Source organism: Haliotis rubra, unplaced genomic scaffold, assembly GCF_003918875.1.
Source record: "Haliotis rubra isolate DU_JTF1 unplaced genomic scaffold, ASM391887v1 Scf305, whole genome shotgun sequence".
Lineage (NCBI taxonomy): Eukaryota > Metazoa > Mollusca > Gastropoda > Lepetellida > Haliotidae > Haliotis > Haliotis rubra.
Window position 1 is genome coordinate 689,275 of NW_025766975.1, and position 20,513 is coordinate 709,787.

Below are 20,513 nucleotides of genomic sequence, written 5' to 3' on the forward strand. Positions count from 1 at the left end.
ATAACTGATGACTTTATACCTTAAATTGCGATTTACGTTATATTTCCGTCCATTGATTGATGCACAATCAAACAATATATAAGATTATATCTGTCACTAGCTCGATCTTGATCTTTTATGAAAATAATGTTCCGAAATGATAGTTGCTAAGTCGGATACCTATTACCAATATGAATTATGTATCAAATTTGCCAAGGAAACAATTAGTTGACATTTTGTTGGTTCCTTACGTTGAAACAACGTTGACAATTAAACGAATCTCGACTAACTTTCTTTGGTCGCATGATAAACGTTGAATCAACGTTTATGAAAGGTTGATCAACCAAACAACCAAAATTCAACGTTGATTCAACGTTGATTCAACGTTGTGTGCCCGCTGGGGAAGGTCGCGGGTTCAATCCCCATACCAAAAGACGTTAAAATATGGTACTTGTTGGTCCCTGCCTGGCGCTCGGCATTAATGGGTACATCAAGGACAGGTCGGCTCAGAGTCAGTATAAAGTGTCTGAGTGGGGTATTCATGCTTCACTGCGGCATGGTATCTCAGTGGGCTAGCACTATAAAACCAACTTCAGTCTGGGCTAGTACAAGCAGACACACATACACATACACACGCATGCACGTCGTCATATGAGCGAAATATTCTCAAGCACGACCTTAAACCCAATTTCACCTCACCATTTTGCAAATCATGGCACGGGTCATTGACAAGTACACAACACCTGTCAATAGCAGGTATGGGATCCACAAAAGGCAGTGACATACTGAAACCTAGGATCCATGCTTACAGCAGGCTTAGATATTTAAATCAAATTTGACCCCACATCATAGTTTTCTGTTGAATCAATGATTTGATCCTTAGCAAAGTGTGAATAGTATATGTAGTTGTTTGAAAGATATAGTTTCACTTTATATATTACATGTAATCTGAAAAATTTCAAAGAAACATTTTCCTACTGTGCTATTTCCAGCATGGTAGAGAAACCAATGTTTCAGGGAGAATAAAAAACACCAACTAATAATGACTGATCGGGGACGACCACTTTTGTTAGTTTCATGTACTGACTCTTCATGTATTATGGGTGAGTGAGAGAGGTATATATTTTTAACAGGAAAGTCAGCCATGCATCAGCTACCTAAGTAGTTTTGTCTGCATCAGACAAAGGCACAGGGTAACTCCCAGTGCAAAATCAGCTCCTCTGGAAACGCTCGTTAAATCTCCATCACCATTGTCAGCATCAGCAGCAACCTGACTTGACTAGTGAGTGAGTGAGTTTAGTTTTACGCCGCACTCAGCAATATTCCAGCTATATGGCGGCGGTCTGTAAATAATCGAGTCTGGACCAGACATTCCAGTGATCCATAACACGAGCATCGATCTGCGCAATTGGGAACCGATGAGATGTGTCAACCAAACCAGCGAGCCTGACCACCCGATCCCGTTAGTCACCTCTTACGACAAGCATGGGTTACTGAAGATTCATTCTAACCCGGACCTTCACGGGTCCTGACTTGACTAACATCTAGTTCCAGAAATAAGGTCATTTAAGATTACACACAATAAAATTGTCTACCAAAAAAGTCGAAATGGAATCAAAAACGATCCTTAATTTTTGGCTACAGCTTTTACACTCTGAACTTGCCAAATCATTCAAAACTTGAGTAGGTCTCATATTTTATTTATTCTCTACGGTCTGGGAGACGGACCACAACCTAGCTGGCAATCAGCTATTCACAGAGTCGCCCACATCACAGTCTAGTCTAGCATGTGGGCTCTTCTGAACTAGGATTCCATTGTGTGTGTAGGGGAGTTTGGTGACTGGCTTGGGGAGGTATGAAACATTGTTTGGCTCAGACTTTCAGAACGTATTTTTGTAACCCTGTAATCCTGTATTAAACAAAACCCATCACTCCCCATCTCCATAACTGTAATACTAAAGCTGAATGGTTACACTAACAGTCTTATGTTCTTATGTTTATGGGGGCGGTGGAGTAGCCTAGAGGTTAAAATGTTCGCTTGTTGATTCCCCACATGGGCACAGTATATGAAGCCCATTGCTGGTGTCCCCCGCCATGATATTGCTGGAATATTAATATTGCTAAAAGCGGCGTAAAACCCAACTCACTCACTCACTCACTCTTATGTTTAAAAAAAATGCACTGTGAATGGTGATTCAGTACCCTTGGTCATGCGAGAGTGAGTATGGTTTTACGCAACGGTAGAAGACAAAAAGTGGTCATGCTCATACAAAAGCACTGTCAAGAGGGATGCCTAAGTGACATAATGGAGCTGCCTTACAAATTCTGAGCAGGGATTTTGGCTCGGAATCGAGAAATCACGATTTTTCGAGCTTCCGAAGACCCTAGCTCCCAAAGTACTGCTTTGATTTTAGTGCTGTATGTCTCATTTTGTAAGTAAATCTATTGGCTTGGGATGTGTGCATACTTTAAATGGGATATATACATTGCGTATTGTTGAATTCGCCCTGAAACGAACCTGGTGTGTTGACCTCGTTACATCCCTTTCCTTTTATATAGTACTAAGACCCCGTCAGTGACAGTATATACCTTGATGGCAGTTTTTAGCGTTACAAGCCCCTGTGAGATAGGCTATACGCAATGAGCTTATATGGTTATTTTTACATTAAAAAACCCATGGTTCTATTATTCTTCTATAATCTATTTTCCCTTGTGTAAATGAGGTGCAGTAAAAACACAACAGCAATACGTCGCATTAAAAATGAATTCATCAATAATAGGGAAATGAGCTTGGACTTTCATATCAATCGGTTGGATTTCCAAGGAAGCGTGAAGTCATGTGACTGAATGTTTTGATCATGTGACCTAAAATGGCGACCGACATTGCACCACGCAAACATGCTATTGCTAGATTCACGTTATTTGTAGCTTTTGACATATTTTAAGACTGTCAGTTTCACAAGGAGAGAACCACGCTACCCAGTAGTCGTATCAAGTGTTACCGAGAACACAATGTATCAAATAAAAGCCTCAATAGGTCTTTTGATTGTTCCTACCCTCATTTTTGTGGGTTTTGGATTTGGAGGTACGTATTCTATCGTCAGATGATTGCCGCGACAGATGCAAATGAATAGTAAACTTGCCGGTTCATGTATTCATCAATTCTTATATTGTTTTTGTCATGAAAACCATAAACCATTTTTTATTAGAAAGTGCTTCGACCATAAACACGTATTTAATGTCAATGATATATATATTTAATTACCCCAGACTTTATAAATGACATCGAAAGTCACAAAACGATAGTTGTCTTCACCATAAACTTAACAAGTATGTTTCCTAACATATTTTCATCAAGTGCTTAATATCTTTGAGGTTAATTGATTGTATATTTATTTTTATATTTTGTAAACATGCTTTTTAACATGAACTGTCAAAGAACATATTATATTTTGATTGATATAGATCTATTTTTACTTACGATATTTTGAACAAAATATTATCTTCAAGGTCACATGCAACCAAAAAATCAAACATAATTAAAACACAATTATCACTTATTCATGACATATAATATACATTGCTGGTTATGAAAAAACGTATAAACAAAATTATAAGCATACAATCGCAAATCAAAAGTGCAATATTGTGTACTTGGGTTTACTTCCCAAGAAACGAAGCAGCCCGGGATACTGAACCCAGTCAGAGCGGGTGGGTGTGCACTCAAGTGTAACGGTTGGTTCATTTGCAGATGACCTCACGGCTCATTGTGTGTGTATATAGAGTGATGTTGGGTTTTGTAAATACATGCTCATTTTTTGTGTATAACATTTTGCAATCAACAGACATCATAACATGTCATGTGTTCAAGTATCACACCTGCCTGTCTGTGTAATTACATTATGTGACAGAGACCGAACTCAGGCCATAAATCAATGCGTTTTGTTTATGGTGTATAGCCTGATTGGTGTTAAGTTCAAATTGCATGTGGTCAGTGATCGCAGTTGTGTATTGAATATTGTCATTAACAGACAGGCAGGCAGGCAGACACACAGGTGTCAATAAAACAAGACATTGAGTTTTGTCTGTGACAACGACATATCTATATCACAGTTTGAAATTCTGTCAACGCTAAATAATGACATTGCTTTTAAGTATCGACTGACTGACTGAGTTTAGTTTTACGCCGCTTTTAGCAATATTCCAGCAATATCACGGCGGGGGACACCAGAAATGGGCTTAACACATTGTGCCCATGTTTTTTAAGTATCGAACTGAGAAAGTGACTCGGTAAGAAGAACGTGTGGTGAAATAGACAAATGAAATTATAGAAACAGTTTATTTACTGTCATAACATATAAAAAGCTCGCGCCTGTGAGATATAAACAAAACATTAGGAAATTAGCTCACACCAAAGCCTTCACCAAGTATTCTCCGGACAGCCCTCTTCCAAGTTGCGCGAACCTATTTCACTGCGCACGTGCTATGAGCACAGCCCAGCTGTTGAAACCAGTTTTCCCCAGAAAAGTCTGGGAAAATTAGTGAATCGTTTGAACTCCGATTTCGCATTTTTTTCATCGCGTTATTTTTCAACTTTATAAGTTGAATTTGCATTTTTGATGATTTGTTTCGGTAAGTCCATACCGAAAGGTATCAGAATCTGCAAAGTTGTGTTTTACTTTCCAAGTTCCAACATGATACTCCAACATGTTATTATTTAATTAACATAGTATATCAAATATAATGTTTATATACTATATTTCAGAACATAATGTCATTTCTTGGAATTTTCTGCCATTGAATATTTCTTACACTTTGACTTAAACCATCCTAACTCTCTTTCATTCTCTAACATATCTGAGCTCACAGAGTGAAATATCATAACTGCTCCAGGTTATCTACTATGGACCAAGAGCCACTTGACATCAGCAGCAAGCAAAGCCAAGAAGAAAGTGAAGATCCGTAAGAAAGGCGAAGGTGTCACTCATGTGATTACAACAGCTGCACAGTGGGAGAAAGTCTTTCCTCAGCTACTTGAAGATACTAAACAAATCAGGGTTTGTTTCAGATTTTTCTCTATGAGTTACTTATTTTAAAATGTAGCAATAGATTAAATGGGAATAACGGTGCTCAGTTTAGAAGTAAATATATTTGCCTGATGTTTACTGAATCTCATCATGCTCATCAGGCTCACAGGGTTTCCTTGGTTAGAGACCGTCTCTGTGGTGTAGTGGTTAGAGAGTCTGCCCGGAGAGCGGAAGGTCGCGGGTTCGATCCCCGACCGCGTCATACCAAATGACGTTAAAATGTGGTACTTATTGGTCCCTGCATGGCGCTCGACATTAATGGGTACAACAAGGACTGGTCGGCTGGGAGTCAGTATAATGTGTCTGAGTGGTGTATTCATGCTTCACTGCGGCATGGTATCTCACTGGGCTAGCACTATAAAACCAGCTTAAGTCTGGGCTAGTACAAGCAGCCGCACATACACATACACACGCATGCACGTCGTCATATGAGCGAAATATTCTCGAGCACGACGTAAAACCCAATTTCACCTCACCTCACCTCCTTGGTTAGAGTAGGACCCAAGTGACCAATGCTTGTGGTACAAACTGACAAATATTGTGAGAGACATATACTATTCACACTTTGCTAAGGATCAAATCATGGATTCAACAGAAAGCTATGATGTGGGGTCAAATTTGGTTCAGATATCTAAGCTTATTTTAAGCATGGATCCTAGGTTTCAGTGTCATTTCAAATTTTCATCTTGTGGAACCCATACCTGCTATTGACAGGTGTTGTGTACTTGTCACTGTCTCGTTTCATGATTTGCAAAATGGTTGATTGGTGCCATGAAAACCATTTTGATGGTTGTACATGTATCAAGTGCATAAGGTTAGATTAAAGTGACTGTTTGCCTAAAGAGGGGTTACCATATTATTATTTATCCAGTTTTAAATGGATACAATTTCAAATTATGAATCTATGTTTAAGTAAAGTTGTGAAGTTTTGTTATCCTTAGCAAATTGTGAGTAGCATATAATACAAAACCTGTTTTCAATATGATTAGTGACCATCAGAAAAAAAGAAAAAGAAATTCTTTCTTGCACCTTAATTTTGTTCTACTTTGTCATGCCATTGGTAATATGTAACTTTTGCTTATATTGATAAAGTTTCTTTCTTACTAATTTCTTGGTCATCAATAGTCAATTAGGCAGGAGGCAATAAAACTAATTGAACATATTATTCCTGGGTTTATTTTAGGTTAATCATTAAAGAAATGCATTTTCAATAGCAAGTTAGCAAAAAAATATTTGTAATAGCTGTTTTCAAAGGTTGCAAAAATAAGGGTTTACTCAAACATGAAAATAGAAAAGAAACTGGTGTGGCCTTATGAGGCGTTTGCATTAGATGAATGAAGGACAAGTTAACCATTTGAGTTTTTTCTTGTAGGTAGTGGGTCTGGATTGTGAGTGGGTGTTCGAGGAATTCATCCGTCACCCTGTGGCCCTTCTACAGATCTCCACACAACAAGGTCTCTGTCTACTGGTGCGCCTCTGTCAGATGGAGAACAGAGTCCCTCACTCACTCAGACACTTCCTCACAGACAAACAGTCAGTATTTGTTAATAATCTGATTCAGACACATTTGAAGCTGCAGCTTTTTTGGGGGATGTTCTTTTGAGGGTTTTAATGTGTACAGTAGGGCTGGGACGGGTAACCCGGATACCCGGGATGGGTGGGTAATGAGTTGGACCCAGGTACCTGTCTCAATACTCGGATCCGTTATGATCATGTGACTAATGGATTTAACAATGTAATATGTTATTCTTTCATGATTAAAACATTGTATTGTCTTTGAAGATTAAGATATAATTTACAGTCACCTGTTTTGAATATAATACATGATTAAGGTATTGAAAAACTTGAAATTTTAGCTTCCGAGCTGAAGAATATATTGCCATTTCTTACAAATTTGATGTCAGGAATTAACATATCGGGTATCCGGGTAGGGTAATAGGGGGTGAGGTATCCGGGTAGAAAATTTAGACCCGTCCCAGCTAGTGTTGGGAATTGGTTGAAATATCACAATTGATGATTGCTTCATTACCAACGAACAATCATCGGAAAAAATTGGTTAGCATCATTTTTCAGATTTTCCTATCCAGGTCGTTAGTGCAGATATGTATAACATAATGCAACTTGCTACTTTAAAGTGATGACTAATATATCATGAACACAAACTTCCCGGAGTCTTCAAAAAATCATGTCATGGCTTTTCAGTTAGTGAAGTGAGTTTTCTAAGAATTAAACACGTTTTCAGGCCCTGACAACTTCTACGATATGTTCCATTGTCAAGTATTTCAAAGACTAAAACAGTAGTTCCAAAATCGTTTATGTTCGATTATGAGAAAATGTGATCGATTGGTTGGTCGTATGGTCACTTCGTCCAATCTTCGATTATTTCAATTAATCGGTACACCACTAGTCCCAGCCCTAGTGTACAGTGATTTATAATGCAATGTAATATATGCTGTGTGTTCAGTTCCTGATTCTATGTAGTATGCTTGAATCTACAAGGGGCAGAGGGGTAGCCTAGTGGTTATTGCGTGAAACCCATTTTTTGTGTCCCCAGGCATGATATTGCTGGAATTTTGCTAAAAGTGGCGTTAATCTAAACTCACTCACTTGAATCTACAAGTAAAGTAGCACAATAGACAAAAAGAAATAATGTGTTGATATTCAGTGACAGGTCAAATGATATAGGGGTGGTGGGTAGATGTGATTAAGGACTGTATCATAATGAGGATGATTTTTATGGAGAAGCATGTACAATGTGAATGACCCCCTCCTAAAATTTATGTACAAAGTAAGTGACCCCCTACATGTCATGTACAAAATCAATGACTCCCTCCCTTTCCCATATTTATTAAGCATAATTTTTAAATATTTTTATGTACAAAATTGCTGACCCTCACTAGTACATGTGTACAAAATTGATGACCCCACCTCCCCAGAACAAAATGGGTGACCCCCCTTAAAATCATCATCACCCCCCTAGCCATACATTATGAACGGTCCCTTAACCAATTCATTGTAATCTCATGATGACATATCTACTGGACTCTGAAATGTCCTATAAGCACAAGATGTGTTGTTATCACTGATGGGAATAACAACAATGTCCATTCCCCGTGTTTAATTGTACAGGAAAAATATCACCCTGAGAGTTAAAAATTGTTATATATGTGATACCCCTTATCTCATTTCAGTGTTTTGAAAGTGGGCGTGGCTGTTAAAGACGATGGCAAGAAGCTATATCGAGATTACGGCCATCCAGTAAATGGTTGTGTGGATCTGAGGTTCCTCATGTCTCAAGTGGGCAATATATACAACTGGTAAGACTGCTACATAGTGACTGCTGCATGGTTAATAACCTCCTGATTTTCATGCTTGGTGGGTGCCTATGTAGTGTAGTTTGTATATAATGTGTCTGTGTCGAGTGGCCTGTGAGTTGGGTGCCTGTGTTGAGTGGCCTGTGAGTTGGTACCTGTGTTGAGTGGCCTGTGAGTTTACACCTGTGTTGAGTAGCCTGTGAGTTGGGTGCCTGTGTTGAGTGGCCTGTGAGTTGGATGCCTGTGTCGATTGGCCTGTGAGTTGGGTGCCTGTGTTGAGTAGCCTGTGCCTGTGTGGCCTGTGAGTTGGAGTGGCCTGTGAGTTGGGTGCCTGTGTTGAGTGGCCTGTGAGTTGGGTGCCTGTGTTGAGTGGCATGTGTTTAGGATGCCTGTGACATGGATCCATGCGTCATGCATGTTGAATACTTGTGTAGAGCGGCCATACGTTGTGTGCCTGTGTGTAGGGTGCCTATGATGTCAGGTGACCTGTGTGTGGAATAAAATCACCTGTGTGGGATGTGGGTGTAAAGGATCTGTACCAAGCATTTGTGGGGGTGTTTTACACAGCTTTTAGCAGTATTCCAGCAATATCACGGCGGGGGACACCAGAAATGGGCTTCACACATTGTGCCCATGCCTCTGCATATAGCTCAGGTCACAAATCAGTTGAAGTTAAGCATCGTTGGGCATGGAGAGTCCTCGGATGGGTGACTGTGTGTGTCAGCTTGACTCCTGAGAGTTTCTAGGACTTCAGTCCTGCCCAACAACGAAGCACATGGAGTCATGTGGTTTGACCTCAGGCAAGTGAGTATGTTCAAAACTGCCTCTGTTCACCCAGCAGAAAATGGGTACCCAGTGGGATAAGTAATGTAACCATTAACCTTCTAGCGCTTCACAGGCAGCTTGGGTTATCCGGGGTAATAATACTCAGATTGTTTGCACGATTTGAGCATGCATTGTGCATGGAGAAATGCGCATGATAAATGGACTATTATTATTATTATTATTTATCCATTGTTTCATGTGACAGTAAGACCCAGGGCCTACAGAGTCTGGCAGAGTCTGTCCTAGGAGTGATGCTGGATAAGGACGATAACATCCGATGTGGAAACTGGGAGGCAGAGACGCTCAATGAACAACAGGTAAGGCAGTGAGAGACATAGAGAATACTACACGAGGTCTCATTACATACGAATTATACGAAACGAGTGTCCTTCCTATGGTATCTGACCGAGCCGGCGAGGTCAGAATAACATAGAAGGTCACGAAGTTCGTATAATTGTATGTAATGAGACCTCGCCTAGTATTTTATTTATTACCCATCTTGCATGCATTAAATTGACAAAATAGCGTATTTTTGTTATGTTTTGGCTTCAAACCGAAACCGTTTCATAAAGAGGTTCGCGGAAAGAGTTTTGTACTGTAGTACAATATTTGCATGACGCCACACTGTAATGGCGTCACTGCCTTGGTAACCGGCGTCACGATGCATGTCAGTTGTCATCGCCTCGTACAACCTCCTACAGTAAACTACTCCGTAGCACCTCGTTTCTTGGTTTCCAGTTGCTTCATTCGGCTAACATCACTGGTGGAAACATTGCGTTTATGTTTTTCGATGGATATAATGTCTCAGTTCGACTCACAATTAAACAGCGACACGGCAATGTTCGCAATGTTTACATTCCCACAATGCATTTAAGTTGTAGAATGAATGAATTCACGTGTTTGTTATGAATGAAAAAATAGTTACGTCAGAACGTGACCTACTTGAGAGGTCATCGGTTATCCAATCAAATCGTTAGAATCTCAGGTCAAGTCGTTACGACACAGGCCACGCGATACGACACTCGTGTGACGTACGAGATTAGTATGCAACTACCCATACGTTGACCTCGTGGGTAATAAAGTCACAAACTGCACCTTTTTGTAAATTGTCACATACAGACAAAGCAATATTTTACATTCAGTTAGCTTACGAGATTTAGTCTTTTGTTTGTAAATTTCTAAAATTATAATTATGTGGGTTTTTCACAATTTGATCTGCGAAGTTTCATAAAGAAATATTTTGCAGAACAATCATGCCTCACAATAACGCCCTTCATGATACCAAGGTCTCGGTTTAACTGGGGGGTTAAAAAAACCATAGTTATGTGCCAGATATACCACTGAAAAGAACTTGAGAAGAATCTGATTTTTAAATATAACTACAGTTAATCTGTCATGGCTTAAGGGTATATTTATACTCTACCTTAAGCTTTCAAATGTGGGTGTTCTGTAAGCAATTTTGATGAGTATATTTAACTCCTTGAACTGACTTTTTGGTTCCAGCATTAATAATCTTAAATACAGAATGCCAGGGAGACCTATTTGACTATACATCAGTTTGGGTTAAGTTTGAACCAGCTTGTCATTCTGATGATGCAAGATACAGGGAAAATGGGGAACCGGTAGCCTAATTGGTTAAAGTGTTCGCTCGTTACACCGAAAACCCAGGGTTGATTCCTTGCATGGGTACAATATTAGCAGCCCATTGCTGGTGTTCCCCGCCATTGCTGGTGTTCCCCGCCATTGCTGGAATTTTGCTAAAAGTGGCGTAAAACCCAAACTCACTCACTCTTAACACACCAAAGCAATAATGTGTGAAAGGCATGACTAAAACCATCTGCATGCTTCCATTCTATGCATCTGTTTGAAATGCAGAATAATAAGCAAACTAGTCCTTCCAGTTATACATGTATGCACATTTATGTTATGTCTGCGTGGCCTAATTCTCATGCACCACAATTGACTATGCAGAGTTGTGTCTCTTAGATATGTCAGGATCTGTTATCAGTAGAATGTCAATCACTCTTGCAGATACAGTATGCAGCGGCTGATGCTGCTGTTGCTGTCGACATCTTCACGAAGCTCGTCCTCACCAAGATGCTGAATCGGAACCCTGATGAGCTTTACCCCCCAGGGATGGAGAGTGTGGGGGAAGGGGAGTTTTGGCAGGCTGCGTTAGCTATATGTCAGTGGTATATTGACACACCTTTCTGTAGTCCAAGGTCTCACAACAAGGAAGATGGCATCAAACAGGTGGGGTTCTAAAGACCAGTATTTCATCAGGTTGTGCACAGGAGCAGATCCAGGATTTTGGTGTGTGTGTGTGTGTGTGTGTGTGCACAAAGTTGACTCCAAGGTCTTTACACCCGGTCACAGGTGGGCTCGATCCCGACACCTCAACCTCGCTGGATCACTAGCCTGGCGCCTTAGCCAGCTCGCCCACCGCGCCCCATAAATAAATGAAGTCCAAAGGTTAGGGGGAAATGCTCCTCAGAAAATATTTGTTCAGAGGTGGATGTAGGGGTGTGTGTGTGTGTATATCTGGATCTGCCCCTGGTGCATGTATTGTTTTTGCTTTAAAAAATTGATATCCAGGAAAGATATCCAGACAGTTGACTGTAGTGAAAGAATCTCTGTAACATGTATTGTCTTCTGTTTGTTTTTAAAACATGCTTTGGAAAATGGTGAGACATAACTAGGATACTGTGAGTAATTTCACTCTTTGGACTTCTTGATACGTTGACTCCTTTTTGTGTTGGGTCAAGGCCATTCTAAAGGTTATCCATGGTGAATGGTATGTAAATCATTGATACATAAAGGTGGTCATTCCGTTTTGCTACACTTGTATGTAAAAATGCAGACACTTTCTAGTATCATCATCTTTAATGATGATAATTACAATACATATTTTTTACATTGCTGTAATTTTTTTACCAGCCAGTGAATAAGACAGTAGACACCGACAGTCGTGGAGCTCGAGCCTACTCCCCAAGACAGCGCCCCATAGACTTCCGGTGTCAGCTCCAGACATTGAGTGGCAAGCTGATACAACGATGTGACATATTAAGGGCAGAGTGGTACCTGAAGAAGAACCTCGGACGTAAGTAGTTTGGTCATGTTGATAAATGATTGGGTCAGTTTCAGTTGAACAACTGGTTTGAATCCATTTGGATTCATTGGCAGATTAAACGTGACAATGTAGCAATATCATGATTTGTGTATTTGAAATTATAAGATTTTCATTAGGCGAGACCAATTTTATTTCTTGTTTTACAGATTTTTGTCCTCAGAAAACCTAGAGGCAGGAGGGAATAAAAAACCAAACTCCAGTCAAAGTAATATTCCTTTTAAATACTAAAATTATTTTACTTTTGGCAATTTATGAAGTGTATATGGGACAAAAAACAATCTAAACAAATTTTTCTTGTAAGTTTACATTTTTGGCCAATAAAAACATTAGGATTATATTTTTTGAGTGGGGGAAGTTATTTTTTTTTTTCTTATTCTTGAAAAAACACGACCAGCGGATCCGTAAAACAAGAAATATTATTGGTCTGGCCTTATGTGTATTTCAAAATAGTCCTGTACCAGTTTGACAGCACTGTTTAAGTGCAGTTTAGGATCAATAAGCATTACGGGGCACAGGTTGCCCAGTTATCTTAGGTAACGCATTTCTCTCGACAAAGTTGCCATTCTTGGCCATACCAGACAGCTATGCTTGTGGAGTGGATTATTGGTTTGCTCTTGGTATGGTTGTCATGGTGTGGTGTGTCAGCTATACCTGTTTCTAGGATTTCACCAATATCAGTGTTTAAAACTCACAAAATCCCAAGCCAGACAGCTGGACTGGAAACTTTAAAAATTACCAGTCCGGATACAAACTTGCCTGTCGGGTTTTCAACAATGAAAATTAAAAAAATCAGGTTTCTGAATACTTTACTGTGTGTAGGCATTGCAATGGACTACATAGCACTAACAGGCAATGCACTGAGTTTAGGTAAACTGAAAGTACATGTGTTGTGATTGGTTATTGTAAAATGAACTGTCCAATCCTAAATAGTTTCACATAATTATCATAATACCTTAAACACCTCAAACTGATGACAAGCGAACCTGTCTGATATTATGATATATTTACTGTTAGGGGTAAAAACATCTACCAGACCACCGGACAGGCTACTGTTGAAATTTGACCGTCCGAGATGAAAACAGACCGTTCTGGACGGTCGAGCAGGTGGGAATTTTAAACGCTGCCAATATGGAAAATGTTTGAAACCTGTATCACGATGGGCCACACACTCACTCACCCAAACCTACCAACTCAACCACTCACTCAACTATACAACCACTCACTCACCATTTCTAAAACATGCTTAAGACAACAGCAGACAAAAACTCTTTAAGAGATTCTTTTAAAACACCTGTATAGACATGTTGCTTAGAACCCGTGAAGATCTGGTTTAGAACTGATCTTCAGTAACCCATGCTTGTCGTATGAGGCCACTAATGGGATCGGATGGTCAGGCTCGCTGACTTGGTTGACGCATGTCATTGTATCCCAATTGCGTAGATCGATGCTCATCCTGATGATGACTGGATTGTCTGGTCCATACTCGATTATTTACAGACCGCCGCCATATAGCTGGAATATTGCCGAGTGTGGCGTAAAACAACTCACTCACTCACTGTTGTTTAGACATCAAGGTAGTGATATTTAGGGTCTTCACACAATTGTGGAGGAAACATTTCCTTAATAACCATGCAGCCCAATCATGTACTGCCATTCTTGAAGGTGAAAACCATCCTGTATTAAATCAGAGATTTTACTGGCGTTTTACAGGGAAGATCAGTGATGACCCCTTCATTGTCCAGTTGAAGTATGAGATTGAGAAGACATATGAATATGAGGACTACAATAATCTGTATGGGAACAGTGAGGATGAAGTGGCCATGTGTGCAGTGTGTGGCCGGACAGATGCCTTCATCAAGAAATATGTCATTCCCACGGAGTATAAGAGGTAAGAATTCAACAGGTGTACATCACAGCTACATTTCATTGTGAGAGAACAGTCCCAATTATATGTTTAAAGGTTAACCCAAAAATATGCATATGGAACTAAATTGTGAAATCAGTACATGTCACAGTCATAGATCATGACAGAAACTCATGCTTTAGTCTTAAATCCAGAGACACACGAAGGTCCGGGTTAGAATACTGATCTTCAGTAACCCATGCTTGTTGTAAGAGGCGACTAACGGGACCGGGTGGTCAGGCTCGCTGACTTGGTTGACACATGTCATCGGTTCCCAGTTGTGCAGATCGATGCTCATGCTGTTGATCACTGGATTGTCTGGTGGAGACTCGATTATTTACAGACCGTCGCCATAGAGCTGGAATATTGTTGAGTGCAGCATTAAACTTAACTCACTCACTCACTTAAATCCAGAGTAGTGTTCATGCTTTACAAGTAGATAAGATTTAGTCAGGTTATAGGTCTTATGCATTCACATTGTGTAACTTACTGAAGAATCAAGCTACCAGTTTAGTCAACAACAGAGGGTGATAACACTAAATCATACTTCCTTTCACAATCAGGCCCGAACATCACCCAATATTTATGACTGCTTCAATCCCATGCCCACATATGTGAACATTGATCATTCTTCAAACAGCTGAACTCTCAATCTTATACCCCCATTTCACTGGGCTGCGATCGGTCCTGATTGCATTTTTAATAAAAATCGCCAGTGATCGTATAATTGCCAGCGAAATATACCTGGAGTAGTCGGTAGTCGGCAGAGATCAGCAAGATACGTGAGGGTGTCTGCATAATCTGGAGGTGATTTTTGAATCGGCCCAAGTTTTTGAACAGGTTTAGAATCATGAGCCGATTGAAATAAGTCGTATGTTATGCATGACTGATCAGGATAGTCGCCAGTGTGTTCGGGAGTTAATCGGGAATGCATCGGCAAGAATCATGAGCAATTGGATTAACCATAGGTGAAGCCTGAACGATTCGCACCATTATCGAGAGGCAGAAACGGCCATGTGTCATCCCCGTAATGCCACACATCCCCAACATGGAACCGACAAGCAAATTGCCTAACAAAGCAGAGCTGTCAAAGCCAAACATCAGCATGATTCCTCCCAAATAAGACACGATCCACTTACGTAATGTGCATGCTTTACTCACGATTGGCACGATTCACATCAGACTGACAGAAAGGGTATAAAAGCACCGGCGATCAAAGTCAACATCACAAGTCTACGATGGCTTCGCACCCCACTGGGAGAAAGATGGCTATAGTGTGTCTTGACACTTTGAAGTGGTAGGAGAGGGAGGGTTACTTGTCTCCAGAGGCTAGGTGCCTTATGGTAACTGCTAACTTCAGACCAGGGTGCAGAGCTTTCCTGAAGTTGGTGTCTTTTGGTAAGTCTGGGGAATTAAGCAGTTCATCAAACATATCAGGAGGCATTTGCAGATAGTTGAAGAAAGAAGACGTGTCTTGGAATCTGAGTTCAGATAGAAGATTGTCATAGTTTCCAAAGTTCAGTCTTCTTTCCAACCTCAACCACGGACGTACCCAAAACCGTTTATGTTTTCTTCTTTCTTGGTGCCTGGTTCCTTCTGTATTGATAGATATCTATCTCCAATCCCATATGTTGTTGCAGCAGAAGAAGTAGTTGTGCAGCTGTGAGCATGATGCTGGATAATATGAATCGGGACCATTTTGTGGTTTGGAGGCCGATTTTACGTGTCTTACTCGGCAATTATATGTACTTTACTCATCGTCGATCGGTAATCTTCATGTGTAATCGGCAATTACAGCAATAAGTCTTTGATATCGTAAGCCTTACATCACTGTGTCAGTGAGCATCGTGAGGAATCGGGAGTGAATCATAGATATATCGCCGCAGAAATGTGATTTAAACGTAGCCAATCAGCCAATGCTGGGTGAAATCGTATCAACAATGGGTCCTCAATCTCAGTGTTATTTTCACTTATACCTATGTCTACAGTCTCTGCATCATCTATTACGTAGGTTTACTGTAGACACTGTGTAGAAAAGGAAAATATATACAAAATCTGTCTGATTGAGAACGATAACATTGTAGGTGACGAATCGGCAATAGTCGGGGTAGTCTTGATTGGTCGTAGCCCAGTGAAATGGGGGCATTATTCAATTGAGATCTTTTACAATTTGGTACTTCACTATGTCAGTATCTGACATGTACTCTTTCAGTATGACCGATATTTAAGATGATGTATATATATATATATATATATATATATAAACATGACCCTCATTCATAGCTTAGCTTAATAGATCATGTTTAGAATAAATTGAACCGTTCTTGCAGATATTTTCACAGAGAACTGAAATCAGCACGGTACTCACAGAACATTCTGATCTTGTGTCCCGACTGTTACCAAGTGAGCTCTCAACACGAACGCCCTCCTCCGACAGCAACTGGCCCATCAGTGTAATGCTCCACTTGACTCAGGAGCAGGCTCCAAAACTGTGACAGATCATGAACTACAGAAGGTCAAGGCTGCTGCTAAGTATGTGCTCATGCAGTCTTTATACAATTTAAGTATAATGAGGACATCTTCTGTTAGCTTATTGTTTTATTCAGGTGAGTGGGTACTGCTTAACACTGAATCAGCAATTATGGAGCTATTTGGGCCAGGAAAAGTTACATGGAGATGTCAGGGTATGAACAGGGGGCTTTCACAGTAATATTCAGGAAATTAACACAAATCAGTTTGCTTCAGTCGAAATAAATCATTCTGATCGTGGTTGTTCCAGAGCTCTCAAGTTCAACAGAGAGAAGATCCCACAAACAAGAGTTCAAGAGTTGGAAAAGGCTGTGATGGATTTTTATGAAGTTACCTCCCTTGACCCTGAAATCATTGAACAAGCTTTAGAAATAGATGTAAAGTGAGTCTTTGTACATGTTTATGATATATTTCAAATCACATTTATTTCAATTTACCAGTATGGAGATGCCATGGCACTGTTGTATGTGGTTAATGATCTCGATAACTTGCTGTCATGCCAGATGGGCATTGATATATACAGTGCCTTCTGATCAGTGATGTGCCAGATGGGCATTGATATATACAGTGCCTTCTGATCAGTGATGTGGCACAAGTGATATATACCGTGCCTTCTGATCAGTGATGTGGCACAAGTGATATATACAGTGCCTTCTGATCAGTGATGTGGTACAAGTGATATATACTGTGCCTTCTGATCAGTGATGTGGCACAAGTGATATATACCGTGCCTTCTGATCAGTGATGTGGCACAAGTGATATATACCGTGCCTTCTGATCAGTGATGTGGCACAAGTGATATATACCGTGCCTTCTGATCAGTGATGTGGCACAAGTGATATATACCGTGCCTTCTGATCAGTGATGTGGCACAAGTGATATATACCATGCCTTCTGATCAGTGATGTGGCACAAGTGATATATACAGTGCCTTCTGATCAGTGATGTGGCACAAGTGATATATACCATGCCTTCTGATCAGTGATGTGGCACAAGTGATATATACAGTGCCTTCTGATCAGTGATGTGGCACAAGTGATATATACCATGCCTTCTGATCAGTGATGTGGCACAAGTGATATATACAGTGCCTTCTGATCAGTGATGTGGCACAAGTGATATATACAGTGCCTTCTGATCAGTGATGTGGCACAAGTGATATATACACATGCCTTCTGATCAGTGATGTGGCACAAGTGATATATACCGTGCCTTCTGATCAGTGATGTGGCACAAGTGATATATACAGCCTGCCTGATCAGTGATGGCACAGTGATATATACAATGCCTTCTGATCAGTGATGTGGCACAAGTGATATATACCGTGCCTTCTGATCAGTGATGTGGCACAAGCCTTCTGAGTGACATGGCACAAGTGATATATACCAGTGCCTTCTGATCAGTGATGTGGCACAAGTGATATATACAGTGCCTTCTGATCAGTGATGTGGCACAAGTGATATATACCGTGCCTTCTGATCAGTGATGTGGCACAAGTGATATATGTGGCCTTCACAGTGAAGTGATGATCAGTGATGTGGCACAAGTGCCTTCTGGTGATGAGTGATATATACCGTGCCTTCTGATCAGTGATGTGGCACAAGTGATATATACCGTGCCTTCTGATCAGATGATGTGGCAGTGATGTGGCACAATGATATATACAGGGCCTTCTGATCAGTGATGTGGCACAAGTGGCCCTGTAGTCATGAAATCTGCAAACTGCTGTGTTGAGTGAGTGAGTGAGTGAGTTTAGTTTTATGCCGAACTCAGCAATTTAGTTTTCCTGATCTTCTCTGTCCGTATGAACAAACAATCCGGGGATCAACAGCATGAGTATGGATCTATGCAATTGGGATACAATGACATGTGTCAACCAAGTCAGCGAGCCTGACCACCCGATCCCATTAGTCACCTCTTACGACAAGCATGGGTTACTGAAGATCAGTTCTAACCCAGATCTTCGCAGGAACCTGTGTTGAGTCATGTCCCTCAGACACAATTTAAACCTGAGATTGTGGGCTTGAATGCTGGTTTGCCACGATTATATTGCTAGGTTTGCCAGAATAATACTGTGAGTTTCACCAAATTGGTAAACGTCAGAGACATGTGTCATTTTGGACATTTCCCTATATCAAGCTTGGATGCCGTTATATGGCTGAAATTCTGTTCAAAGCAGCACTCGGCCTGACTCCCTGACTCTCTCACATAGCTGACTTTGGAAATGAAGTTTGTTATCTCTAGTAAATTGTACTGAAGAGAAGATCCAGTAATGATATTCCTCTTTGACGAGAAGAAAGCGCCATTTGACATTGCTACAGTAAATTACGTTTATAACAAACATGCTTACAATGAACTGGTGGATATAATGAACAACCTTCTGTAGAACTCATTCAAAATGCATATAATGAACGACAGTTATAAATAATTAATATTACTGGTCCCTTGTGCTTGTTATAACTGGTTCTTAGTGCTGTTTTTTCTACAAACAGATCTTATTAAAGCTAATAGAGAGTGCAAGAAGTATAGTTTTAGTGTCATTTACGAAGGACTGGCAACAAAGTCGGAGGACTACAGTTGAACAGTGAACAGTTTCCACAAGTCCAGATCTCATCTCGAAACAGATGATTTTCAAAGTCTGCTTATAGCCATCCCAAAAGACTCAGTGGCTGGCTGAAGTACTTAAACATCCATTTTGTGTTTCAGAGTTGTCAACAGCTCTCATGTTCCCCATGGTAAGAAGGTGGTGGTGTACTACAGGTCCCAGGACAAACTGTACGATTTCGAGAAAATGTGGAGGAAGCATTTCCTGGACACTATGCAGCCCAAATATATGCCGCCATTGTGGAAGGTGGACTTTAGAGACAATCAGGTTCATCCTGAGCAACGTCAGCCTTCATTGGGATCTGAAAACAGAAAGCTAACATAGTGGATCAAACTGTCATCATCATCACATCATCATCATCTTCACATCATCATCATCATCATCATCATCATCATCTTCATCATCTTCACATCATCATCATTCATCATCATCATCATCATCATCATCATCATCATCATCTTCACCATCATCTTCACCATCATCATTATTGCAAGTCGGGGCAGTAGTGTAGCCTAGTGGTTAAAACGTTTGCTCGTCACGCTGAAGGGCCGGGTTCGATTCCCGCCATGGGTACAATGTCCGAAGCCCATTTCTGGTGTATCTGGCCCTGATATTGCTAAAAGCGTTGTAAAACTATACTAATTCACTCATTGCAAGTTAAATTTCTTCCAAGACTTAAGCTCCAATATTGTATTATCTCACTGTAATTTGTGAGTTTTAAGTAATGCCAGACAGTGCAAAGGTTTTCCATCCAGCAAGATTTAGGGACTGGTATGGTTGGTTTGATAGGGGTGGGATGGGTTTGGTTGGGGCGGCGGTTTCTGAATCTTAAGACTAAAATATATTGCTGCCTATTTGCTGCTCTCTCCCCTTAGCCAAACATTCCCAGAAAGTACTCAAGTACTTTTTATTAAAATCTTTGCAATCTCAGAACAGCTTCTATTAGCTAATCATTTTATTTAGGAAATTCAACATAAATCAATGTATATATTTTGCACTTACATGTATGAATTCTTTGCTCAAATAAATATTTAAGCACCTCTTGAATGAAAATGACACATCTGAGTTATTAAGAACAGTCATATTTACCATTACTTACCTTCACAAATTTCATCAGTATCTATTATTTTGAGCATACCTC

At 40.3% G+C, this 20,513-nt stretch overlaps 1 protein-coding gene across 1 annotated transcript; it reads left to right on the top strand.

Moving 5' to 3' along the window:
• The first annotated feature begins 2,852 nt into the window (after positions 1-2,852).
• LOC124282872 (exonuclease 3'-5' domain-containing protein 2-like) lies at positions 2,853-19,832 on the top strand. Its single transcript, XM_046718908.1, has 11 exons — positions 2,853-3,064; positions 4,873-5,036; positions 6,439-6,599; positions 8,258-8,383; positions 9,411-9,522; positions 11,237-11,458; positions 12,143-12,305; positions 14,046-14,223; positions 16,569-16,770; positions 17,018-17,149; positions 19,474-19,832. Exons 1-9 carry the CDS (start codon positions 2,992-2,994, stop codon positions 16,693-16,695), a joined length of 1,326 nt encoding a protein of 441 aa, XP_046574864.1. The 5' UTR covers positions 2,853-2,991; the 3' UTR covers positions 16,696-16,770; positions 17,018-17,149; positions 19,474-19,832.
• The last annotated feature ends 681 nt before the right edge of the window (positions 19,833-20,513 follow it).

Excerpts from the sequence above, each read along its gene's own strand:
- LOC124282872 (XM_046718908.1), top strand. The coding sequence starts at position 2,992 with ATGTATCAAATAAAAGCCTCAATAGGTCTTTTGATTGTTCCTACCCTC. Across the intron at positions 8,384-9,410 it reads GTGGGCAATATATACAACTG|TAAGACCCAGGGCCTACAGA; the intron begins GTAAGACTGCTA and ends TTCATGTGACAG. Across the intron at positions 11,459-12,142 it reads AGGAAGATGGCATCAAACAG|CCAGTGAATAAGACAGTAGA; the intron begins GTGGGGTTCTAA and ends TTTTTTTACCAG.